The sequence below is a fragment of the Falco biarmicus genome, chromosome 7 (assembly GCF_023638135.1).
Source record: "Falco biarmicus isolate bFalBia1 chromosome 7, bFalBia1.pri, whole genome shotgun sequence".
In the NCBI taxonomy this organism is placed as follows: domain Eukaryota; kingdom Metazoa; phylum Chordata; class Aves; order Falconiformes; family Falconidae; genus Falco; species Falco biarmicus.
The window spans coordinates 37941662-37967097 of NC_079294.1; the positions used below are offsets into that span (position 1 = coordinate 37941662).

Here is a 25436-nt window from a genome sequence, read left to right on the forward strand (position 1 = left end):
TGGAGCATTTGTATAATTATGGGAAAGAAAACCACCATTGTGTGCAACCAAACAGTGAGGTTTTCAGCGCTGCCCCCCACCCCCACTCCCAGTTTTATTTTATCGGGCAAGGAGCAGCTAGCCTTCACTTAAATGCAGGTGGGGGCAAGAGGAGCGTCTCTGGATAAATTTGTCTGTTGCAGCTCTGGAGATACCTGGGTTGATCCTTGGAACCGCTGAAATATTGAAGTCTTCAATGCGACAGCATGTCCTTAAGGCTCCATTCCCCTGTATAGCTTTCAAACCAACGGCATGCCATGCTGAGGGTTGTGCACATCTGCCACGCTCCTCAAAACGGACTGAACTGAGATACAGGGCTACGTACAAATATCCAAAAGGCCATGTGAGTCCTATAGGATAAATGACAGGATCACAGTTCAAACTATGCAAGTGTCGGCATAGACTGTGACGGGAGTTAGATACTGATTTTGGAAAGTAATTAGCACATTTTCAGGGGCATAGTAACGGGGGGCTTTTTGTCTGACTTTAGCCTGTAGAAAGTGATAGAACCGAACAGAAAAATCAAAAACCCATCATCAATATAAAGCTTGATGTGGAGTTTCCTTTCTGTAAAAGGACATGGAGAAAAGCAGAGGGAACTCCAAAGAGTCTAATAATTGAGAGACCTGAGGCAAAGAGTCTGTATGAGGACAAGAAAGGTATATATAAATCCTCCCAAGGAGTGCTGAGGGAGGAGGCAACCACCAAGGTTATCTGGTGAATCTGTAGAGAGATTGTTCTTTTCTTAGGTGCTGAGCACAGCCACGTGGGCAGGTGTTTCTCACCTCTGAAAGCTAAATACAGAAGCATCAGACACTCAAGTGCCAGAAATGTCTAGTCGGATAGATGCGATGACTTAAATCCCTTGGTGAAAGAGAGGGTATGGTGCTCACTCCTTCTGCTGAGGGAGCTCTTCCATCCCGTGGGACAGGGACAGGACCTCCCAGAGGCCCTGCCTTCAAGGGCAGTGGGTCGCCCTCTTCGTGACTTTACATCCCCATGATGGGGAGGTGCTGGCAGCAGTTCCTTGGCATGCAGAGGAGGTCATGACTCTTGAGCCAGTGGGGTACCCTGGGCCCTTTTCCAAAGGGGCAGAAAGCAGAGCTTGGGTGCTGGTGCTCACCACGGGGCTTGCCATCGGACTGGTGAGCAGCAGGCAGGTTGAGGTGAGTGGGGCAGGAATGCCTTCCTGAAGGGTTATGGCCTTCACTCCTTCTCCCAAGTCACCAAGGACTCCCTCCCGGTGAGTCCCCTGGGGACAGAGAGAAGTGGGGTTGTTCAGGGGAAGGAGGGAGGCAACAGTATGCTCCAAATGCAGGTGTCTGTTTCCTCTTATCCTCTACAGAGGGCAGAGTCTACTTTCTCTTCCAAAGAACTGTAGTCGAAACTTTTCTCGTGGTTGGATGAGTTCATGTCCTTTTCATGCAACACTTAGGAAACCTGGCTCCTCTCTCCTTGCCAGTCAGAGCGATGAGCCCCAGGTATTACACAAACGCACCACTGTGGTGGTTTTCTTTTTCCTCCTGTATTTGGTAGTCATGCACTCCATGGAGCATTTTTCAGTCTTTTCAGCAATCTTTTAAAATCATTTCTCTCAATTTGTTTTCTTCCTAAACGGAGACTAAAACACCCGGGGGTGACTTTTTCCCTGGATGCTTGTGTTTCAAAAAGGAACAGTACAGCTGTCAGCGATATTTCAACACTTGCATAACTCTTTTTTTTTTTTTTTTTTTTTTTTTTTCTCCTGGTTTTCTGGGTTTGGTGTTGTTTGGTTTAGTTGGGGTTTTTTTTGGTCTCGTAGTGAAATATCAGACTGCATAATAGCGAAGTGAACAGCACAGAGGATGCATATCTATCTATCTCTGGGGCTTTTTTTGTCTAACTTTTTAATAAACACAGGAAGCCCAAATTTAAAGGACAGGAAAATAGGTAAGATTGGATTAGAACTCTTGATACACACAGTATCTTCCACAGCACGCATTTCAAGAGATTCCAGAAAATAGCTGTAGGGAGTCCCTCTGCTTTCTCTAGTTTAAAATGTTAGCGCTCTCTTGAACTAGTTCTATTCAGTCTGGGTAGCAGTCATGGGCAAACAGACTCCTCCTGCCCAGTCACCAGTTAGGCTGGGGATTGAACAGGCACACTTTGAACCTGACTATTTTACATGTTCTCTATGGAATAGATAATTTCTTGGGGTTTTTGTTTTTGTGAGGGGGGTGTTTGTTATTTTTTGTTGTTTTTTTTTTTAATGAGAGTAAGGAGGTAGAAAATACACTGGGAAAAAAACAAGCTGCTCCCCCTCACTGTCACCTCTGTTTTCACAGGATTGCCACGCATGCAGCAAGAAAACTGCAGGAGGAGCGAGGTAAGGGCCAGTGTGGCTGGGTTGGCCCCGTGTGGTGTCCCCCTGGGGGTCTGCACATCCCTGATCAGATTTTGGGGGCACAGAGTCATTGGGGAGCCCCGTCACACTCTGCTCAAGCATCAGGCTTGGCGTCCGTGGTGGGGACAAGTGGCTGTCCGCATCCTCCTTAGTGGGACAGAGGCATCTTGGTCTCATAACTGCTGCCTGGGACGTGAGCATGGCAGCAGTCTTAGTGGGGGATGACAGCCCCCCCCTGCCCCCCCCAGTCATGCCTGCTCTTGCCCCACTCCGCCTTTAGGGGTCCAGGTTGATGCTGTTGTCCTGGAGTCACCGTACCCCAGCATCCGCGAAGCAGCTGCCCACATCCCCATCAGCAAGGTGAGCCTGGGGGCAGGACCATGCGAGCTGTGATCGGGAGCATCACATGGGGCAGTGCTGGGGGTACACGAGCCTGTCTACAAACACCCCCTAACTCCCCTGGCACTGATGCCTGAGGACTAGCGAGACATCACCTGGGAGGGCTCAGACAACTTTTAAGCCCTCTTTCTTTTCTTAAGGTGACCTTGAAATGGGTCTGCAGGTTCAAAATACTTTTATGGGGGAGGAGCAAGGGAAACAAAACCCAGGCGCGTGGATGCAGGGTGGATGGCATAAGCGTCACTCCGATAGGAACCCAGGCTTAAAACCCCATGAGACCCTGCAGTCGTGACAGGGGGTTTGCCACCCAGTCCCGCTGGCTGCGATGGGGACACCTGGGACATCAGACGTGAGCTACAAAGCGTAATAAAATATTTAGCTCTCTGCAGCAGCTGGGGTAGCTGTGCTGCTCGGCACCCCCTTGGCATGTCACTGCCACCCAGCCCAGCGCCAACACCAGGGGATGTGGCAGAGCCAAGCAGGTCCCCAGCATCGAGCAGAGCCCTGTGCAGGGACGGGGCGTGCCCCTGCAATGATGGAGGTGAGGAAAGGTGACTTTAAAGAGAAAGGGGCCTGGGTGAGAGGCTTTCCTGGACAGATGTTAGCAGCCCTGGCTTTGTGCCAGTGGAGGGCCTTTTGTTTTGTTTTTTGACATTTGCTGTTTTGCTCCGACACTTGCTTCTGCCCTGATACTTGCTGAGGGTTTTTCTTTCTTTTCTTTCTTTCTGCATTTGCTTTTTCATCCCTGGTTCAAACGCTTATGCTCATGTCTTATGCTGAATTTAAAACCATCTGGTGCTTTGTTTTATTGTGAGCCCAGCAAGTGCCAGGACATTTATCCCCCTTACCTTCCTCCTCGCCACGACAGCGCCAGTGCCTCCTAATCCAAGTGACAGCCCCGAAAAATCCTTGCTGTCACCCAACAAAGAGACTAGCCACACATTGCATGCGTGCAGCCAGGTGGGCAATGGGGACATGCAGCATCCTTGGTGTCCCCATGTCCCCAGCCAGCCCACAGGGAGGCACAGACCCCCGGCTCAGCAGTGCCAGGCTGTATCACCCCAGTACAAATTCCTGACTAAATTTTAGGGCTGGCTGTTAGCAAAGGTATCCTGATTTCATTTTTTCCACCCTTTTCCTACAGGAGGAAAGCACGTTTTTAAGGAGCCACAGAACCCTGCCAGACACGGAGCCCGACAGCCTATTTTTGGAGCTCCCTTCCAGCAAGCAGCTGCATTTGAGGACAGCATTTGCAGCGAGCGGACTTTCCGGGCAAGCTCAGCAGAAGGAAACCTCCTAACCTAATATTCAAGTTCAGGGGTGAGCACTCACACCTGCCCTTGCAAAATACCTGCTGCAGGTGAGCACTGATGGGCCTGGACCCATGGGGGTCCCATTTCAAGGTCACCTTAAAAAAGGGAAGAAGGCTTAAAAGTTGTCTGAGCCCTCCCAGGTGATGCTGAAGCAGGACTTCAGGGTGCTCTCTCTAGTCCTCACCGCCACTCACCCATGCCATCATGTGTGACACAAGTCACACAAAAAAAAAAAAAGGGGGGGGGGGGAGGTGGGGGACAGGTGGGAAGATCCAGGACTGCCAGCTGTGAGCTGCTTCCAACAGCTGGGCCAGACCCAGTGCCACAGCCAGGCTCGGGGCTGGCATGGAGCCACCCAAAAAGGGGGTCAGCAGCTGCGGACACCTGTGCAGGCAGTGGGTGACCCCTCTGTGAGGCTGCCGGTGCCTGGTCCCTGCGTGGCTCTTGCTGCCCTGTCGTGCTTTCCTTCCCGTTGCCTCTGCACAACGGGGTGCTTTGTTCTGCCGGGGCAAGGAAAGGTCTGGCTGCAGCCCGGGGAGCTGGGGGAGAACTGAGAGCTGCTCGTGCCTTCCAGGGGTCTGCTCCCGCTGTGCTGGGCCGGGCAAAGCACCGTCACCGTGGCCTCCCGCTGGCCCAGGGGAAAGCAGAGCCATAAACCAGCGAAAAAAGCTATGAAACCATCAGCCAAAAATAAACAAAGGGGGCACTTAGGAAAAGACACAGGAGGAAAAAGCAGGCAGAACCCTCCCTGTCTCACAGCTGGTGTGGGGAGAAGTTTGGAGTGAACTAAGCCCAAAGTTGGATTTTTTTTTTTTGCATAAGACAGTGGCAGCGGTGCTGGGCCGCAGGTGCCATGCCTCCTCGGCTGTGGCTCGTTGCTGCCATCGCATGTCCAGGCCCCGCTGTACAAGTTGCATTTCCACCGCCACTGCTCGGGCCTGATCCTGCACACCCTTTCAGTTGCAGGATTTTTCCCTCCAGCCCACAAGACCCTGAAGTTTGCTACATTTGCTGTGCTGGCTCCTTACGACAAGAAGCATTTCTGTGGCTCCTCCATCACAGTGTGCAACGCTGCTTTGCTGGAGCATGGAATGATGGAATGGTTTGAGTGGGAAGGGACCTTAAAGATCATTTAGCTCCAGTTCCCTGCCATGGGCAGGGACACATTCCACTAGATCAGGTTGTTCCAAGCCCCCTCCAGCCTGGCCTTGAGCACTTCCAGCGATCTGCTGTCACCTCTGTGCTGATCACTTCCAGCTCTCGCTGCTGAATAAAGCCTCTGCAGGCGGCGCTGGCCCCACCTTGCCCATCCCTGTGGGCAGCAAAGCAGAGGCACTGGGGACCATCTCCCATCATCTTCATGCCAATGCTGATGTGCCCCAGCACACGCTGGGAATGGGGAAAAATTGGGGATGGAAGGAAAAAGCTCTTGTGTGTAAAATCAGTCGCATCTGCTGGTTGCTTCTGCTGTCCTCCTGCCTTGTGGCAGGGGAAGAGCAGCTTGCGGCTGGCTTGTGCCACCTTGTTGCAACATCTGCTGCTGGGGAATGCGCACCTGCCTGCCCACAGCCCTGGTTTGACCAGACCTGTCTGGATTTGCATTCAGGGCTGGCGCAGGCTGTGAAACATAAACCGTACGGATTCACAGAGCTGCACATAAGCACCCTGCCAAGCCCCCTCAGGTACCTGCCACAGGTGCCAAAGGGCTGCAGGGCCACGATGGCGGCCTCCCCAGCTTGTCCCACCTCACGGTCCTGGGCTGAAGTCACAGCAGCAGGCTGCTGGGCACGGTGACCTCAGGGCAAGCAGCGCAGGCCTTGCTTTGGGGGCAAGTGGGGTAGGAGCAGCCTTTCAGGGTGCCTGGGGGGGCTGGCTGCCCCCCGCAGAAGCGGCTGTCCCCAGCCCACTGGCAGCCTGCTTGCCGCAGCCCTCTCGCCCGTGGGCCCGTCGGCAGGCACGGCCATGGGTGGCCCAGCCATGTGTGTCTGTGTCCAGGCAGCGCAGCCTCCTGCACCGGGCGGAGATTCCTGGGGAATACTGGTAACGCTGGGGTATTGCCTTCTTGGTGGGAACTTTCAGCCTGGAACGTTCCAGCTGAGTCAGTCTGACAGTGCTGGGAGGGGAACCAGCGGCAGGTTTCCACCCCTCTGGCTGAAGGCCAGGGACACTAGGTTTGGTTTAAAACATTTTTTCCTTTAAAAATTATTTTTTTTTCATAACCTGAAAGATGTAAAAAAAAAAAAAAAAAAAAATTTTTTTTTTATATAACCTGGAAGCTTTCCCTGTGCGCTCCTTGCCCTGGCATGGCTGGTTGTCCCGGCGTGTCACCCAGCTGCCGGCCCCGAGCTCCCCCCGGCCCGGCCCGGGCTGGGGACACAGGGGGCTGCAGCCCCGCGGGTTCCCCTGGGCGGCCGCAGCACATGGCGGCCGCAGCCCCGCCCCCCGGCTCAAAGGGGCGGGGAGGGGCGTGGCCTGCTGGCAACATTGGCACTGTGAGTGGGCGGAGCCTGGCGGGCGCGGCCGGACGGCGGGAGCCATGCGGCGGCGCGGCGAGCAGGGCGGCGGGGCGCGGGCCCGGGATGGGGATGGCGACGGGGCCGGCGACAGCGCCCGGGCGGAGGGCAAGGCCGACGCGGGCCGGCGGCAGCGGTGAGTACCCGGCGCGGTGCGGGCAGCCTGGGCTGCCAGGCCGGTGTGGCAGCGCCCCGCGGGACCGTGTCGCCGTCCCCTTGCGGTGTCCGCCCGTTGCCCCGTCCCCTAGCCGGACTCCTGTGAGCGTGTGCTAGCGCTGAGTCCCCTGTGCCGTAGGTCTGTCCCTCTGCCGTAGCCGTGCAGCCCTGCCGAGGCCATCATCCCATGCTGTGGCCGTGCCTCTGTGTCCCCGCACCGTGGCCTTGTCACCTGGCTGGGGCAATGACCCAGTGCCTTTCTCCTTGCCATGGCCGTACCACCCTGCCGCGGCCATGAGCCTGTACTGTGGCCGTATCCTCATGTCACCCTGCTGCAGCTGTGATCCTGTACCATGACCATGCCCCCCCCGCATCCTGATGCCACGGTGTGGCTGTGTTCCCATGTCACCTTGCTGTCCTCGTGAAGCCAAGTGGTGGCCTGTTGCTATGCCAGCTGTCAGAGATGCCCCTCGGTGGACATGTCCCCATGGGGCCAGGCCTGTCGGTGCTCACCTGCAGCAGGTATTTTGCAAGGGCGTGTGTGAGTGCTCGCCCCTGAACTTGACTATTAGGTGTCGACCGAGAGCAGCACCTAATAATTAACGGCGGCGTCAGCGAGGGCATCGCTGGCCCGTTGCTGCCAGCGCAGAGTGGCACTGCTCAGAACAAAGTCTTGGGGGGGTGGCTGGGGTTTGAGGAGCTCCCTGTGGCTCCGGTGTGGCTCGTGTCACCTGCATCCCCCCGGGAAGGGTGCCTGTGCCTGGGGGACCATGCCATCCTGCCCTGGCACCCCCTTTGCAACCCTTCCTTGGCATCTTGCAGCACTCCCCAGGGCAGGCAATGGGCTAAATCCTCTTCTGACCCCAGTCATGTGCTCGCAGGGAGCAAGCTGTGCTTGGACGCCTGTCAGAAACCTCTGCCCTCAATCCCCCCGGTGCCCGGACTAGTTTCCCCATCACCTGGCATGTTCAGCCTGCGAGAGACGCCGATGCTGGGCCAGCTGCGGCTCTTGGCTTTCCCTTCCCTCTCGGGGGCTGGTGGGTACAGGGTCGGTGCAGGGGGCACGGCCCAGGGTGGCTGGATGCGCTCCCCAGCCCTTCAGTGCAGGCTGCTGTCGGAGATGGTCACACGCCCCACCCTATGCCGGTGGCACTGGGGGACATTGCTCTGGGGACTGGTTTCCCCCGTGGCGCTGTGGGCTCCCCGAGCCCCTGTCCTGGCTTTCCTCCTTGTCCCTGGGGAATCGCAGAGGCTCTCAGTGCCAGGCTGGGGGGCACCGCCGTGACCCTGCCTGACCAGCCACGGCTCGGGGTGTTGCCACAGAGTATCAGTTGCTCCTTATTGCTGGTTTGGCTTGGAGCTCCTGGCGCTGGCGTGGGCCCTGCCCTTCCTGCCTGCCAGTGTCCCGTGGGAGGCTGCAGGGGACTGGATGGTGGCCTCTTGTGACGCTGTGTCGCAGTAGGGCTGTTCTGACACCTTGGCTCCATCCCCAAAAGCCAAACACAACCCTGACAGGGGGCACCATTTCCTGGGCCCAGGGGGACACAAATGGCAGCCTCAGGTCCTTACAAGGGAAAACCCACTGTATCCAGCCATCGCAACTGGGGTTGGGAAGGGGGACCCTGCGCCACTGTGCCCCAGAGCCCTTGGGACAGGAGGGGACATGCTAACCAGGTGCCTTCCTTGCAGGGGCTGGCTGGCCTGCTGTCCCCGGCTGCGCACCCTCCTCCTGCACCTGCTTCTTATCTACATCTCCGTGCCCTTCCTCATCCGCCTCTTCCCTGTCTTGCTCACCAAATTTGTCTACCTGAACTTCTGTGAGTGCTCTGGGGCTGTCCCAAATGGGAGAGCCCCACCCCAGGAATTCAGTGGGCAGGGGGCTGGGGGGGGTCCCCCAAAAACATGAAGTGGGGCTGCACCCAGTGCCTGGGTGGCACCAGGGCAGTACCCGTCTGACCCCCTGCTAGCCGTGGGCTCGCAGAGGAGGCACAGAGGGACCTTTCCCGTTGGCGCCTTCTGTTTTGCAAGCTGTAATAACATAGTGCCACCAACCCTGTTTACCGCCTGCAGTTACAACATATCTGGGCACGCACAGCCTCAACGGGGCTGGAAATCTGGGTGGGAGGAGGTAGCAGAGGGCTGTGCTCGCCTACCCGCTCCCCGGGCTGGCGCTACCACAGCCCTTGGCTTTTAGGCAAATAATGTAGAAACAATAGCATGTTGCTTTGGAAAAAATGCATAAAAGCAGCTGGGTATGAGGTTCCTGGGTTGCCCGTGTGATGGCTGTGATTTCTCCATTAGTGGCCTTCCCCTTCTTCGTGGACTTTCGGCGGCCAGAGCTGCTGCTGAACAACACCATCAACCTGTACCTCACCACTGAGCCAGACGTCACGGTTGGCATCTGGTGAGTGGGGCAACCCCAGCATCCCGGGCGGGCACAGCCGTGTGGCTACACCAGTGTCCTGCCTGAACTGGGGTAACCCTGCTCTGCCCCCCACCAGGCACACGGTGCCGAGCAGCAGAGGGGACGAGGCGCAGGGCAAGGACCAGCGCTGGTATGAGGAGGCACTTGCCGACGCTCACCCTATCATCATCTACCTGCACGGCAATGGGGGAACCAGGCGAGTACCCTCGAGCGCTGCTGTGGGGCCGGGACCCCCCGCCGTGCCTCTCCCAGGGGACGATGGCATCAGCACAGGGGGAGAACTAGCAAAGTGGGTGCAGCAGCCAGCAGTGCTGCGGGGCTGGGGCTGCTGTGGTGGTTTCTCACCCCATGAGTCAAGGGAAGTCCTTTTGGGTGAAAGGTGAAAGTGAAACATCCAAACCACCCACCCCAGAGCACCCTGCACTCCCTTCCTGGATAAAACTCAGCCTGGTCCCTTGTCTGGCACTGCAGGGGGGTGCTCCTTGGGGGTCCCTTCCCAAGCTCTAAACCAATTTTTCCCATCAGGGCTGCGAGCCACCGTGTCCAGTTCTTGAAGGTAAGTGGTCCACTGTGGGAGGACTGGGACCTGCTGGGGTCCCCACACTGGCTTTGGGGACCCACGACAGACCCTGGGCAGAATGAACCCAGCGATGCTGGGGGGACCTGGGGGACATCCACTGCCCTGCCCCTGGACATAACACAGTGCCACTCTGCTGACAGACGATGGGGGCTGCTGGATTCCACATCCTGGCTCTCGACTACAGAGGTAAAATCATCCCCCTGCCTCTTGCTGTGTGACCCCCTGGGGCTGGTGCCTGCTAGGGTCACGACACAGAGCCATGTCCCCCCCAGGCTATGGGGACTCCAGCGGGTACCCCACAGAGAGCGGCTTTACCACAGATGTCCTGGCACTCTATGACTGGGCCAAAGCGCGGAGCGGGAACAGCAGCATCCTTTTCTGGGGACACTCCTTGGGGACAGGGTAGGTGTGGGGCTGGGCAAGGGGGACACACCTTGTGGATGCCAGCTGACACTGGAGCCCACAGCTGGTCCTCGGGCTGTGATGCTGCTGCCAGACTGGTGCCACCCAGGGGTGGAGCAGAGGGTTAGAGCAGCTCCTCAGCAGAGGCACCTGCAAAGGAAAACCTGGCAGGCAAGGCAGGGGTGTGAGAGTGCTGTGCACTCTGACGGGGCATCGTGGATGCTCCCCCTCACTGTCACCTCTGTTTTCACAGGATTGCCACGAATGCAGCAAGAAAACTGCAGGAGGAGCGAGGTAAGGGCCAGTGTGGCTGGGTTGGCCCCGTGTGGTGTCCCCCTGGGGGTCTGCACATCCCTGATCAGATTTTGGGGGCACAGAGTCATTGGGGAGCCCCGTCACACTCTGCTCAAGCATCAGGCTTGGCGTCCGTGGTGGGGACAAGTGGCTGTCCCCATCCTCCTTAGTGGGACAGAGGCATCTTGGTCTCATAACTGCTGCCTGGGACGTGAGCATGGCAGCAGTGTTAGTGGGGGATGACAGCCCCCCCCTGCGCCCCCCAGTCATGCCTGCTCTCGCCCCACTCCGCCTTTAGGGGTCCAGGTTGATGCTGTTGTCCTGGAGTCACCGTACCCCAGCATCCGCGAAGCAGCTGCCCACATCCCCATCAGCAAGGTGAGCCTGGGGGCTCTGCCTGTGGGGCTCCCCAGCAGTGATGAGCGGGGGATCTGCCTGTGGGGTCCCCCAGTGGTGACAGGTGGGGGGGTTCTGCCCATGAGGTCCCCTGGCAGTGGCAGCCCCAGCGGCCTGGGTCTTCCCCCCTCACAGGGGAAGGGTGCATCAGTCACAGCCACGGCTCAGCACCCCCGCAACTCTCTCCCTGGCAGATCTACCGCCAGTTCCCGGGTTTTGAGTACTTCATCCTGGACTCGCTAGCTCTGGGCAACATGTTCTTCTGCAGCGATGAGAAGTGAGTGCCTGGTGTGAAGGTGCACAGACGTCCCCATGGGGCTGCGGGGATGATGTTGGGATCACCTGGCCGAGGATGAGTGGGTTGGACATAGAATCATAGAACGATTTGAGTTGGAAGGGACCTTCAAGACCATCTGGTTCCAATCCCCTGCCACGGGCAGGGACATCTTCCACTAGCCCAGGTTACTCAGCACCCCGTGAAATACCTGTGCTCTTATTTGTGTTTGCCCAGCTTCCTCATGCTTTAAAAGTGGCTTTTTATTTGCATAATTTCAGGTACCATTATTAAGCAAAGTCCACAAGCCACCACCCTTTTTTTGAGTATTATGCACTTGGGTCTCACCCACGCTGCAGCACACATGCCACGGTAGCCTTTGCTGAAAGCCACCTGGCTCATGGGCACGTTTCAAGCCTGAGCACCCCATAATGGGGGTTTAAGGTTATTAGGGTGCTTGGTGCTGCCATGCCGGGGCAAGCAGCGAGGGCATCGTCCTGACGTGGTTCAGCAGCTGCCCTTAGCCACCGATGGGCTGGATGGTTCTGAAGGGCAGTGCTGGCAGGGGTCAGGGATGCTGTGGGACAGTTAGCAGGAGATGGGGAGACTCCCATGAGTCTGTCGGCTCCGGGGTGACTCCTCAGCACTGTGCTTGCTGCCCACAGTGTGAAGGTGCTGACCTGCCCGCTCCTCATCCTGCACGCTGAAGATGATGCTGTCCTGCCTCTGCACCTGGCCCACAAGGTGAGGACCGCTGTCACCACATGGGCTTTAACGAGGCCATGGAGCCTGGTTTGGGGTCCCCTGCACATGCCACTAACAGCACTCCCATCCCACGCCAGCTCTTTGAGACCGCTCGCAGTACCTACAAGGACAAAACCAAGGTGAAGTTCATTACCTTTCCCAAAAAGCTGGGCCTGGGCCACGACTACATCTCATTCAACCCAGAGCTGCCCGCCCTGGTGAAGTAAGTGCTGCTCTGCAGAAATTGGGGTGCACAGAACGACCCTTGGCCAATTCTTCCACAGATGCATCCTCCCCTGCTGCAACCATGGGTGTGCCTTCCCCCTGCTCCCTCCCCTCCCTCTGGTGTTTGCTGGCATTGAGTTTTGAGCTCCAGTTGCTCCTCACTGCTCTGAGGCTGTCCTGAACCTGGGTGTCATGGGGAGGTGGCCCTGGGGACAGTGCCAGCTCCTCCCTGCCCTGAGTGCAGAGCTGCAGCTCAGACCCACTGATCCAGGGATCAGAAATCCAGCTCTCGGGCAGGACAGGACAATCAGCAATACAGAGTAAGGTTTATTGCGTCTTGTTGCAGAGACTTCTTGAACATTCAGTGATGCCACCTGCCACAGCGACCACAAGCACTCCCTCAGACTCCCAGCAGGAACCCCTCATGGCACTGAACTTACTGCTGTAATAAAAACTACAGAGAAACTTTCTAATTTGCCCGCTGCCACAAGGATGCTGCAGGTTACTCAGGGGATGGAGATACTGCTGCGGTCTGGATGCTTGCTTCTGGGGCAGCACCATGTGAGCTGTGACCGGGAACATCACATGGGGCAGTGCTGGGGGCACACGGGCCTGTCTGCCAACTCCCCGTAACCCCCCTGGCACTGATGCCTGAGGACTAGTGAGAGCTGCACCCCAAAGTCCTGCTTCAGCAGCAGCTGGGAGGGCTCAGGTGTCCAGCTGTGCCGGCCCATCCCCAGCAGCTCCCCCCCTACACCCACTTTCTGTGTCAGCGTTGGTGCAGGTGAGCTCAGTCCCTAATTTTAGGCTTCAGCAAACAGGCGCTTGGACTCTAATGGCACTTTTATTTTTAGCACCTATGCAAGCAACAGGGCAACACCGTTTTACTTTCCGCACAGCACCTACATTATAAAAATTTCCCCCCTTCCCCCTCCGTCGGAAAGCCAGCAGCAGCAACATAGAGACTAGACAGCAGAGACAATTGTACAGCGCGTGTGCTTGTGTCCCCTGGCTCCAGCTGGCAGCAGCTCCATGCCCCTACGCTGCCATGCCGTTCGGGGTCTTGTCCTCGGCTGCATCCCGGGGCTCATTGGGTGGCGGAATCTTCAGGTCAGAGGGCTCCACATGCCAGATGTCCTGGGCATACTCCTTGATGGTGCGGTCGCTGGAGAACTTGCCAGCTGCTGCAATGTTCTTGATGACCATCTTGGTCCATGCCTTGGAGTTCTGCAAGGAGAAGGGTGGGACAGTGTGGCTGGAGGCTTGTGCCATGGGTGGCACCTTAGCCCCAAGCCCAGCTTTCAACCAGAGAGCCCCTACAGCAGCACAGCCAGGAGCCTCCTCGCTAGGAACCCATCTAGGTACACAGCCCCACCAGACCCTGTCACCAGATGGGCTGTTGTGCCCTGTCACAGCTCCCCTGCCTCATCCCCAGGCTGGCACTCACCAGGTACAACTCGCTGACCTTCTCCTGGCATTTGACATAAGCCTCATAGTCTGCAAAAACTTTAAACCTGTAGCAGCGAAGAAAGCAGGAGTCAGCAAGAGCAACAGTGCAGAGATGGGAGCACGCGGCGGCTGGTGGGCTCAGCACACGGGGCTGGGGCTGCCAGATCTGGGGCTCCCCCCGACACAGGTGCTTCAGGCGAATTCATCCCCCCAAGCCCTGTTTGCACAGGGCCCTGCAAGCCCATAAGTGCTGTGGCACAGGCTGGATGGGTGCCCCGCTGGGGCACACCTTGTGTCAACTTGCCAGGAAAACATTTCTCCGGTGTGAAGTGCCCACACCCTTGGGTGCTTTGTGCTCTGGCCAGGAAAGCCCTTGAGATACCTAAAGGCATCTATCATCAGGTGAGGGCTGCACACCCAAATCTGTCTTGGCCTTAATGTACCACAGGCTTTAATGCAGCAACTGAAGTGCCGTACACGGACAGCCTTGTGTACCCGTGGAGCATCAATTGCTCATCCGGGTGCATGGGCCAGAAAAATGGGACTTTATCAACCAGAGGGTGGATGGTTGGTGCAGGGGGCTGCTCCACACGGGCACCAGGACTTTGGTGGAGAGACCCAACCGAGGGGATGGATGGCATCCTAGGCCTCACCTGTCATGGTGGAAGAGCATGTTGACCACATCTTTGAAGAGATCAGGCTCATCTGGGGAGAAGAAGCCGCTCTTAATCTGGTCAATGGCTTGCTTCAGCTCAGGGAGCTGGTCATAGTACTCGTGGGCATTGTACCTGGTGGGGAAGGGTCAATATGAGATGGTGCTGCCATGGTGGTGGCACCCCCACAGCATCCGCAGCCCTCACCCTTCCCTGTCCAGCTCCATGACGTCCTCCACCCTCATGCCAAAGATGAACAGGTTTTCCTCTCCAGCCTCCTCGGCCATTTCCACGTTAGCTCCATCCATGGTGCCGATGGTGAGAGCCCCGTTCAGCATGAATTTCATGTTCCCCGTACCCGATGCCTCGGTGCCCGCTGTGGAGATCTGCTCCGACAGGTCGGTAGCAGGGATCACTGCCAGCAAAACACATGGACAAGGGGCTTGTGGTGACCAGCTCTGGGTTTGTGTCATGCCAAAGGACATTAGATCTGCTGTCTCGCAGGGATGGAGCCATGGGGTGGACATCCCCTCCCCACAGCGTGCCCCACGTGGGCTACCTTTCTCCGCCAGTGAGACCCTGTAGTTCTCCAGGAAGATGACCTTCAGCTTGCTGCCCACAACGGGGTCGTTGTTCACCACGTGACCCACAGCATTAATGAGCTTGATGATCATTTTAGCCATGTGATACCCTGGAGCAGCCTAGGAGAAAAGCCAGGGGTGAGCCCGGAGGGCTGGCACCAGGGGCAGGTGAAGCGCACCAGCTGCCACAGGCACCCGCTCAGCCCTGCCCCCATCCAAGCCACATGTCACACCACCAGATTTTCGGGGGCTTGTGTGACCACAGGCAGCATATGGTTGTGCAACCCCCCCAGGAGCTTGGTGCCTTGCTTGGGTTGAAGCCAACAAGTGCTTCCCCAGCACTCCCTGGGGAGTTTCACAGACATGGCCCCACGAGACATCCGTACCCAAATTCCCCAGGATATTTTCAAGGACTTAGTCCAAAATGCTTTAAAACTCCTGACCCCACTTACCTTGCCCCCAATGATCACTGTCCTTGGCACAAACAGCTTTGCAGGATCCCTCCTGATGCCTGGAGAAGACAGCAGTGTGGTGTCACCCTCTGTTTTAGCTGCAGCCCCAGGGGAAAGGGATGCTCGTGCACTCCCAGGGCAGCATGTCCCCTGGGGGTGCGCGGTGGCTTACGGTTGTACATGGTGATGATGTGCAGGCAGTTCATCAGCTGCCGCTTGTACTCGTGGATCCTCTTCACGTGCACGTCAAACATAGAGGAAGGGTTGGTCTTCACTTTGTACTCCTTCTCCAGGTACAGCGCAAACTTCACCTTGTTCTCCTGGGCGAGGGGGCAGGGAACATGTCAGCTCCCAGCCTGCAGCCCCCTGCCTGCATCCCCCCTGCCCCCGTCCCCTCACCTGCTTCACTTTGGCAACCTCCCGGATGAAGAGGTCGTCGTCCACAAACTCGTGCAGCTTTGTCAGCAGGCTCAGGTCCCGCACGTAGTCCTCCCCAATTTTCTGCAAGAGGAGCACAGGCACGTGCTGATGGTGGGACGGGGGTGGCTGCCTTCATCAGGCATGCTGCTCCCGCCCAGCAAAGCCAGCCGTGCTTGGAAAGCGGCTGGATCTCAGGTGAGAGCCAAGCAGAGGCTGAACATTTAGAAGATGTAAACGGCTGAGGTTGGAGCAGCATCCCCAGGGTTGGGAAGGGTCACGGACCGGTGCGCTCCCCCCATGCCATTACCTCTGCGATGAGCTCTGCCAGCCCCGGGTTGCAGAGCAGGAGCCAGCGCCGCGGGGTGATGCCGTTGGTCTTGTTCTGAAACTTCTCTGGCTCCAGCGCTGCAAAGTCCCTGAAGCTGTGAGGATGAGGAGGGGACAGCTTCAGGCTCACCTACCTGGCACCACCACATTTCCAAGCTGAGGATGATCCACCACCACCTCCCTCCCCGCACTTACACTTGAGCTTTGACTATTTCGGAGTGGATTTTCGCCACACCATTGACAGCGTGGGAGCCGACGATGCAGAGATGAGCCATGTTGATCCTCTTGGTGCCCCCCTCCTCTATCAGGGACATCCTCCGCAGCCGGTCCACGTCATTAGGGAAGACGGATGCGATGTACTGCCAGTGGAGGCCGGAGAGGTGAGCGGTGCTGGTGTTTAGCGATGTCCCACCCGACAGTTCCCAAGGAAGGGACACAATGTCCCCAGTGTGTTTCACACCAGCCAGAGCAATGGCTTTAACTGCAGAGTGACGGTGCAAACCCTCTCCAAAGGGTGCCCTCCCCCAGCATGGATGCCTCTGGACAGAAGAGTCCCCATAGAGAGGGTCTTGTGGACACACGCTTGGTTAATGGGGCCACTTTGGCAAAAGCCTCGTGCTGCCAGACCAGGAGGCTAAACCATCATCTCCCTCGTACCCCAACCTCATCCTTCTCCAGGATGAATTTAGCATTTAGGGAGCAAGGCAATGCCAACAGGTAAGTCCTTGGAGCAATGGGTGAAGCCTTTAAAACAGCCACCAAGTGCAGGATGGCAACGTGCTGGTGGGAAAGGGCTTTCCTACACCTCAACCTCCTGAAATTGCAGCCAGAACCACCCAGCCACACACCCGACATTACCAGTTTGTGCATCCCCCTAATCCCAATGGTACAATGCATGCCATCCCCATCCCGCTCTCCAGAGAGGGCTCCTATACTGCCCCAAGGCACTCACATCCAGGTGTCTCTGGTTGATCTCATAGATGATCTGCAGGTGTCTGGGGAGCAGCTTCTCCACCAGGTCCACCGGCCAGCGCTCCAGGGCTTCGGGAAGCACGGTGTGGTTGGTGTAGGCAAAGGTCCGTTTGGTGATGTCCCAGGCCTGCCCGGGGCAGGGGGAGACGGTGGTGAGCAGTGAAGGGGGAAGCTGGCACCCACACATGGTCCTCCCACTATGGCCAGCAGCACCTCCAAGTCCATGCTGGTTAAACCCAACCTGATTGCCCCACATCACTCCCCAGGCCACCAGCAGCTATGGGACTGATTCCCCAGACCCCCCGGTGCAGGAGGGTGGGTGCAAGTGGAGGGGACCCAGGGGCCAGGTCAGGTCTCCCTACCTTGTTCCACGGCAGCTTCTCGATGTCCACAAAAACCCTCATCAGCTCAGGGATGGCCATGGCAGGGTGTGTGTCATTCAGCTGGATGGCAACCTGTAGGAAGAGCATGGGTGGCAGTGGGGACAGGTGGGGGACACGTGGGCATCCCACTGCCCAAGTCAGTTGGGCACAGGCATCCATGGAGGGTCCACAAAACCTCCCCAGCCCTGGGTGTACATCTGAGAGGCATCAAAACGAGTTCCAAGGCACATGTCAGAGCAACCCTGGCTCATACCTGGTCGGGGAAGGAATCAAACACAGTCCGGACGCTGTCCGTGCTCCCGAATTTGGATGCTTTGAAGCGGCGTATGATGTCCTGGAGGGTGGCAGCCACAACAAAGTACTCCTGCTTCAACCGCAGCTCCTTCCCCTCGAAGAACTGTGAGCAGAGAAGCGGGGTGCTGCAGGATTGCACCGCGCTGCCCTGGCACGCCTGTGCCTTCCTGGGGCTCCCTGCTGTGGGGGGACCCATGCCAGGACACATCCACCCCATGGTGTGGTGCAAGCCCCCAGCAACAGGTTTGGCAGCAGCTCTAACCCCTACATCGTCTTGCTTTCCCAAATTGAGCACAAGGGTTTGAGATGTGCTGGTACAAATGGAGCTTAAATCTCTCCCCCGAGCATCGTGTAAACCTGTTCTCCCTGGTTTGAAAGTTTCAGCAGGAAGGAGAGGTACCGGGGCAATGGGAAGGGAAGCCACTGGGGATGTAACACCTAGGAGCTATTTCTAAGACAAGACTTAAAGCCACCGCTCATGCAGCACAGAACGTTAACCTGCTGGTCTGCCACAGAAGATCTGTAGGAGGCAACCTCCCCCCCCTCCCCGGAGCTGTGACACCCCCAGCTCTCCTTGCCAGCTGGGAAGGCTGGGGTAGGATTAAACAGGGAAAAACCCCATCAGGACCTGCCCAAAACAGGCTGCCCAGCAAGGGGAGCCACCCCTCACTATCTCCCCCCATTTCCCCCCCAGGTCACTCTCATCTCCACTCCCTCCCTCTGCTGAGCGCAGATTTGCCCAGGAACGGACTCGCCTCTGCTGCAGCCCTGGGCAGCGCTGCTGAGAGGCAGCAATCCCCATCCAAGCATTACAGGTGGCGTGAAACACAACTGAAAGCATCTCTGCAGCACCCCGGCAAGAGGGGCTGCTCCACTTCGCACTCTGGGTGCTCTGTAGCTGTCCCTAAGGCAGGGACAGCCACCCTGCGTTGTGACTTACGTTGTCATTGGGGTAGAGGACACGGGAGATGTTCTCTGCCAGGTTTCTGTCCAGCACGGCCTGGATGTAGTCTCCAACATTGACTGGGGAGGAGCAGAGGGATAAGGGGGGCGCAGGACAGCCCCCCGCCCCATCCCGCATGACACCCCGCCAGCACCCACTTACAGTCGCGCAGGTTGAAATCGTTGGGTGCCCGAGCTGACCACAGCCGCATGGTGTTGACGGTGTTGTTCATGTACCCGGGCACGGGGGTGTCGTAGGGCAGCGCCAGCACCACCTGGGACATCAGCAGGGCAGCTGCAGCCAGGCTGTGCCCCTGGCTGGTGTCCCCCCACGGCCCCCCCTGCCCCGCCAGAGCCCTCCCATCCCACAGACCCTCCTGCAGGAGCGAGCTCAGGCTTGCACCTGCCTTCATGGGGTTGCGTGTGTGTGGATGCGCTTGGTACCCCTTGCCCCGGGGACACGCCAGGTCTGCCCGGTGGCTGGTGTTTGCCAGAAGCACTCGGGGGATGGAGAAGGCCTGTGAGTGTCAGGAGAAGCTTAATTTAAGCCGTCCTGCTGGGCTGTGCGTTGCAGACCTGCTGGAGGGGCTTTTGGGTATTTCAGAGGTTGGATGCAGACGTGGAGCAGCAAAACCAGTCCCCATCCCGATGTCCATCTCCTCAATTTGCTCCACCGCTGCCTTTTCCACCCCAGCGACACAGCAGCGTGCCCAGGGCACAGCCGGCCAGTGGGAGCCCCCCAGGACAAGCCGTGCAGGGGGGGTTCCCCACACACTGGCCCCGCAAGGCTGCACCCCAGCCCGTACCTGGGTATCGACCCACTTGGCACCGGTGGCAGTGTGCTCCACCCGGCCGTAGAAATGCACGGGCAGCATGTACTCGGGACGAGCTTTCTCCCAGGGGTTGCCATGCCGGAGCCAGTCGTCGGCTTCTTCCACCTGCCAGAAGGAGTGAGAGCAGTGATGGGGCCACCCAACCCAGGGACCTCCCTGGGTTGTGCCGCGTGGAGGATGGCTGCCAGTGGCTCCGGCTGCTTGTAGCAAAGGGGACGATGCTTCGGAGCTTGTCTGCCCTAAATCCGAGTTTTGGTGCTGGCAGGGCGAGGCGAGCCCGAAGGCTGGGTTCTACTCCAACCACCCTGAACCCTGGGGTCTCCCTGCCGGAGGGGTGATGGATGGGGACGAAAGCAGTGTTTCTCTTAGTGCATCGCTAACGCTGCTGTGCTGTGGCCAAGACACCGTTAGTCCCCCTTCATCAGAGTTTCAACCTCAGCCTGCAGGCTGGCTAACGAAGCGGGCTCATTCCCTACCCTGGCCGTACAGGAGACAGCCCAGGTTAGACATCACCTCTGGCACGGCCAGGGCAGAGCTCCCAGCAGCAGCACCAGGGGAGGTGAGCCCCGTTCAGACGCAGCAGCTGGGAAATGCGCTTGCTGGCTGTAGATACAGCTTTTGGGAGTCCTCACAGGGTCCCTGGGGGTATCTGGGGTTGCCTCCCACCAGGAGTTTTGCAGATACACGCTTTTCAATTGCATTTCCAAAACAGCCTCTTCTACCCTCTGATGCTTTAACCCAGGCGTTGAGCAGCACAGCAGGACTGGGGGGCTGGAGCTGGCCTCCCCTAGACCTCCCCACGCAGTTCCTGTACCACCTCGGCCAAACAGCCCTCACCCCACGAGGAACAGGAACGCAACTTCTCCATCCTCTCCAGCTCCACACAGCCACAGAGAAGCTCTCGTGGCGGTGCTGGCCCCAAGCAGGGCACACTGTGGACACAGACAAGGGCAGCCTGCAGCAGCCAGAGAATTCCCAAGGAGAGCATCCCGCTGGCCCCTGCAAGGAAGAGCTGGGGATGCCCCAGAGGTGGAAGCACCGACCTCTCTGCTCCTACAGCAGCCCCAGAAAGGGGTCCTGCTCCCCGCAGAGATACGGCTCATGTGCCAACTACGTGGGCAGGCATCTGCACAGACCCAGCTGGGATTTTTGCTAATTAGCAAGGTGTGCTACGAGGCAGGTCTGCTCCCCTCCACGCGGCTGTGCCAAGCCACTAACAGGCCTGAGCGGGAACTGTGACACTGGGCTGATCCCCAGCCCCACACGCTGGAGCCAGCTGGGATGAAAGACTGGCTTCCCCACCACAGGGAGGGATGTTATGTGCTTGCACCAGTTTAAGAAGTTAAACTCGTTCGAGAAAACATCTGACAAGATTTAAATACCACAGCACCGACTTTGGCTCCAGCAGTCTCCAAGCTAAGGGAAAGCATCTGTACACCACGACCTTGGCCTGACCTAAGGGGGCCACTGGCCTAAGGCAGCCAGAGGAAGGCGAGGGCCACACGCCTCTGTCCGTACCTGCCACCCATCCCGGATCTTCTGGTTGAAGATGCCGTACTCGTAGCGGATGCCGTAGCCATATGCTGCCAGCCCCAGCGTCGCCATCGAGTCGAGGAAGCAGGCTGCCAGGGAGAGGGGAGAGCAGTGAGCTGCACCTCCCCGGCGAGCCAGGAGCCCTGGCAGACGGCAGGTCCTTCACCCCACGGCCAGCCAGTGGCCCCAGGCAGCAGCCCTACAGGGACACGAGCCAGGGCCAGCACCCGCTGCTCGCTCCCCAGCCACCCAGCGCCTCTCACCCCGTGCTGGAAAGGCTGGAGCAATAAACCCCGCTGAGTTTAAGTATCCCCCCCCACAGCGGACGTAAAGCAGGGCTGTGCCCCACCACCCAGGCAATGAGTGTTTTAGGGGGCTCACTCACCAGCAAGCCTGCCGAGACCACCGTTGCCAAGGCCGGCATCCTCCTCGATTTCCTCCAGCTCTTCCATGTCCAGCCCGAGCTACAACCGAGGAGGAGAAGGCGATGGGAGACTTTCTAAGTGCCCGGCCCCGTGCAGGGGAGGCACTGCTGGCACACACTCCTGGGTGCTGCCCTGCACCCACCGCTACCATCTTCCCCTGCAGGCGGGCTCCAGGAGGTGGGTGGAAAAGCACCCGACCCTGCAAAATCCATCCCTGCAGGTGGGACATGGCGGTTTGCCCCCAAAGCAGTCCCTCTCCCCCTCCACTGCTGCTGCACGGTGTGGCAGGGACAAGCTCTGGTGTTTAAAGCCACTACGCCAGCCTTTACAAGGGGGACACACACCCTTGACCTTGCCATGGACAAGCCTCTGGGGCAGGGGGCACCCAGACATAACCAGGGCACTGCTCTTGTGGTCCCAGACATTTTGGGCAGGTCTCCCAGAGCTCATTCCCAGCCCCACTTCCCTCTCTCCATGCCCCAGCCTCATGGCTGCAGCCCCCCAGGGGCCGGTTCCTGCTCCCCCAGCACCCTCATCTCCCCAGGGCAGGCACCCAAGGGCCCACCCCCCTGGCTCCAGGCATCACCCTCTAACAGAGACACCCAGAGAAGCGGCTATACCACTTTTCCAGGGAAATTTAAAGTTCCCAGCCCAGGATGCTGTGGGGAGGAAGAGGTTTTGCCTATGCAAAGCTCCTTGGGCAGCTCAGCGGGAAGTAAGACGGTGCCTTGCCAGGGCCGAACCACCCTTTCCCATGGAAACCCCTTGGTCCAATGTCCCGCTGATGTCCCACGGTCACAGCAAGTGGAGATGGCCCCAAGGCCACGGGCACCCATGTGGGAAGGCTGGACCCGCACCCCTCACATGGAAGTGGGCAGCACCTTCTCCCAAACCAACCGGCCACAGGCAAGTCCAGGAGCACCAGCACCGGCCACAGCCTCGCCGGTGTTCCACGGCACGAGGCTGCACAGCTCTGAATTTCATTGGCAGCCCCGAATGCCTACCACAGTATTGTAAGTGATTTATATTACACCAAACATTTTATTTTGGAAACGTTTGGCATTTGCATCTAGGGGGCTCAGCGTACGCAGTAAGGAAGATTTGCCTCAGAGCTTGACCTGCCACTGCTGCAAAGAGGATGATTTCCAAATAGTCACACCGTCTGCTTCCCCAGGCTACCACCAGGTACACCAGGCTCTTCCCCTCCACCCTCACCCACCAGCCGAGCCGCCATCCTCATTGCACAGTCAATAGATAAAATATAAAAAAAACCCCAAAAGTAAGTTCCTCTCCTTTGAATGTGTTTGCACAAAAGCTGCTGTTGTGCAACCACCCCAGCCGCATACGACGGCGTTGCTCACAAGGGGTGCAAACCACCAAAACCCTTCAATAACCTGAGTGCCGCCTGGTGCCAGCACCAGGCTGGGGTTGAGTTCGGCTAAGGTTTTATTCTCCACTGCCATCGATTACAGCTATTAATGGCCCCATGCGCACCATGAGCTTCCTTGCCATTTATGGGCTGGAGCCCTCATCCTGCCGGTGCTCTGCAGCACCGTGCTGCATCCCTCAGCATGCAGCCACCAGGCTGGGCAGCCCCGATTGAGCAAGCACCAGCACACGGCAGGTCCTGGACCAGTGTTTATCCATTACAGCACCGCTCGCAGCTGGGGAAGCAGTCTGCAGCCAGCATGGTGCAACACGGACATCCCCAGGAGCTGGAGAGCACAGAGCCCTCCTGGTCCAGGTCCTCACCGACCCCCTGGGATGCTCACCTGGTAGATGGCTTCGTCGCAAGCGTTCTGCAGCCCCAAGTTAATCATGGTGTTCTGCAGAGTCCTCCCCATGTAGAACTCCAGGGAGAGGTAGTAAATCCTCTGAAAGAGAAAACCATCCCTGGTCACCTTCCCCAGAGCTGGAAGATGCTCCCCTGGACCCCAGAAGCCACTACCAGGTGTTATCTGGAAACAAGAGGAAAAACGCAACTCTCACCAGAGTCAAGGTGGTTTGCACCAGGAATTTGAGGGCTGGGGCTCCCCAGAGGCCCCACGGCAGCCGTGCCCTGCAGCCCCTGCTCTCCCACTGCTGCTGTTTCCCAAGCGGGGAACAGCAGAGCGCCGAGACAGTTTTGTTTGGACAAGCTCCGGCGCCCTGTCCGACAGCAGGAACAACTCCACCATGGTCACCCCGAGCACGCTGGTGGCCACGGCCGTACAAAGTTAAACTTTAAAGAAGAGACATTTCCTAATACCACCCTGAGCTGCAAAGCAACCAGAAAACCAAGCGAGCCATCAGGGCCAGGCACCCACGATGGCCACAGGGACACAGGCTTCCTCTGCCACCCCTGGGGGGCTTGGTCTCAGGAGCAGGGCACGCTTTGGCCTCCCCTCTCGCCAACACCACGGGCGCAGGATACGGCCGGTAAGGCAGAGCCTTGCGTAAGCCGTGCCCCAGCGTCAGCACCGGCAGGTTTTAAGGAAGGATTTAGGCCGGAGGAAGCAGCTGACTTGACAGGTTTCCCCAGGACCTGCGCAGAGTCGGGCTGGGGACAGCGATGGGATGCGCTGGCCAGGATCGGTTGGGCTTACTGGTTTGGCCCCAGCAGAGCTGGGAGTGGTGACGCCGGGCAGGTGGCACCTGGCACGGCTATCCAGGCAGGTCCCCACAGTCAAGCCCTGGAAAAGGCTCATCTTTTTTCTCACCCCTACACGACACGGGGAGGGGAGCTCTCAGGGGGCACGGTCCCAGCGAGGTGTTGGCAGGGAGGAAATTGGAGCTGACAGGGCCACCCAGGTGTCAGGAGGGGATAAGGGCTTAATCCCCCCGCGGCCAGAGCCCCACACGGGGCAAGCCAGCGGGCGAGCAGCGGCGCAGGGGCTCCGGCACAAACTGGATTTCTCACGCCTGGGATCACCGTCGCACAGATGAGGCTTGTGCCTGTTTTAAACAAGGCCGGTTTGCGGCTTGGCTTCAGGGTCATCAACTCCCTTTGGATAATTCACCCTGGAAAGCTTTGCGGCTGCTTTTGGTAAAGCGCAGCCGGCGTGCGGGACAGTAAACACGGCGCCCTGCGCCCAGCTCCCGGCCAGGCTGCGCCCTGTTTGTTTTGCAAAGCAAAGGACAGTGGCCTCGGCGTGTTGATGTCCAGCCCCTGCGCTCGGCGGAGTTCAGGGGAACATCCCCCAAACCCGAACTCGACATTCCCCACATCCCCCTACCGCGCCCCAGACGTTACGACGCTGCCCACATCCCCCCTCTCCCACCCCATGTCGCCCACCCCGGGGATGCCGAGGGGGGGTCCCACCCCCACCTCCCCCCGCCCTGCGAGGGGGGGTGGCTCCCAGCAGCCCGGGGGGCGGCTCAGCATCCCCGCGCTCCCACCTTGGGGTCCTTCTCGTAGTAGTACTGCTGGGTGCGGATCCAGCGCCCCACCAGGTGGTCCCGCACGGTGTGGGCCAGGGCGAAGTAGTAGTCGCGGGGGGTGGCCACATTGCGGTCCTTGACCAGGGTGAAGTGGAGGTGGCGGTTGAAGCCCCGTTTCAGCTCGGCCACGCTCTCGGCCCCCACAATCCCGCGGATGCTGATCTGCTTCCGCCGCTCCTGGTCCGACAGCGGCCGCGACATCCCGGCGGGGCTGCGGGGACACGGGGAGGGGACACACACCGGCACGGCGTTCCGCCTCCGCCCCGGCTGGCGCCGCCCCGCCGCCCGCCCACGCGTGGGGCGGGAGCCTCCGGCCACCGGGGGGGAGCGGGGGGGGGCCCGGGGCGCACAGAGGGGCGTGCGAAGGGGGGGACACGACACCCCGGGGTGCACAGAGGGGCGTGCGAGGCGTGGGGGCGGACCCGGGGCGTGCAAAGGGGTGGGAGGCCCCCGGGGCTGGACCGGGGCGGAGTGTGTGCGCGCAAAGGGGGACGACGACGACCCTGGGGGTGCACAGGCGGCGGGTGTTGAGAGGCGGGACGGACCCTGGGGGCGCACGGGGGGGGGGATCTCGGGGACGCACAGAGCGGTGTGCAAAGGGCGGGGGGG

The 25436-nt window shown here is 58.8% G+C and overlaps 2 protein-coding genes and 1 long non-coding RNA gene across 3 annotated transcripts; 2 read left to right on the forward strand and 1 right to left on the reverse strand.

Annotated features, from left to right (window-relative positions):
• The first annotated feature begins 2294 nt into the window (after window positions 1-2294).
• On the forward strand, window positions 2295-4270 carry LOC130152714 (uncharacterized). The gene is made up of 3 exons (XR_008823087.1): window positions 2295-2404; window positions 2703-2782; window positions 3966-4270. It is a non-coding gene; the product is annotated as an uncharacterized LOC130152714 (long non-coding RNA).
• Window positions 4271-6632: 2362 nt separating this feature from the next.
• LOC130152709 (lysophosphatidylserine lipase ABHD12-like) lies at window positions 6633-12616 on the forward strand. The gene is made up of 13 exons (XM_056346698.1): window positions 6633-6783; window positions 8493-8620; window positions 9105-9207; window positions 9305-9424; window positions 9754-9784; window positions 9949-9994; window positions 10081-10210; window positions 10464-10504; window positions 10803-10882; window positions 11095-11177; window positions 11840-11918; window positions 12017-12141; window positions 12490-12616. The coding sequence occupies exons 1-13, from the start codon at window positions 6671-6673 to the stop codon at window positions 12509-12511; spliced, it is 1101 nt and encodes a 366-aa protein (XP_056202673.1). The 5' UTR covers window positions 6633-6670; the 3' UTR covers window positions 12512-12616.
• A 352-nt stretch (window positions 12617-12968) lies between these two features.
• LOC130152707 (glycogen phosphorylase, liver form) lies at window positions 12969-25198 on the reverse strand. Its single transcript, XM_056346696.1, has 20 exons — window positions 24786-25198; window positions 23180-23281; window positions 21368-21446; window positions 20968-21071; window positions 19423-19554; window positions 18780-18891; window positions 18615-18697; window positions 17634-17777; window positions 17360-17452; window positions 16978-17124; window positions 16221-16384; window positions 16006-16120; window positions 15678-15779; window positions 15451-15598; window positions 15279-15337; window positions 14805-14946; window positions 14453-14660; window positions 14246-14380; window positions 13591-13657; window positions 12969-13370 (listed from the first exon to the last, which is right to left on the reverse strand). The coding sequence occupies exons 1-20, from the start codon at window positions 25026-25028 to the stop codon at window positions 13182-13184; spliced, it is 2568 nt and encodes an 855-aa protein (XP_056202671.1). The 5' UTR covers window positions 25029-25198; the 3' UTR covers window positions 12969-13181.
• Window positions 25199-25436: the final 238 nt, after the last annotated feature.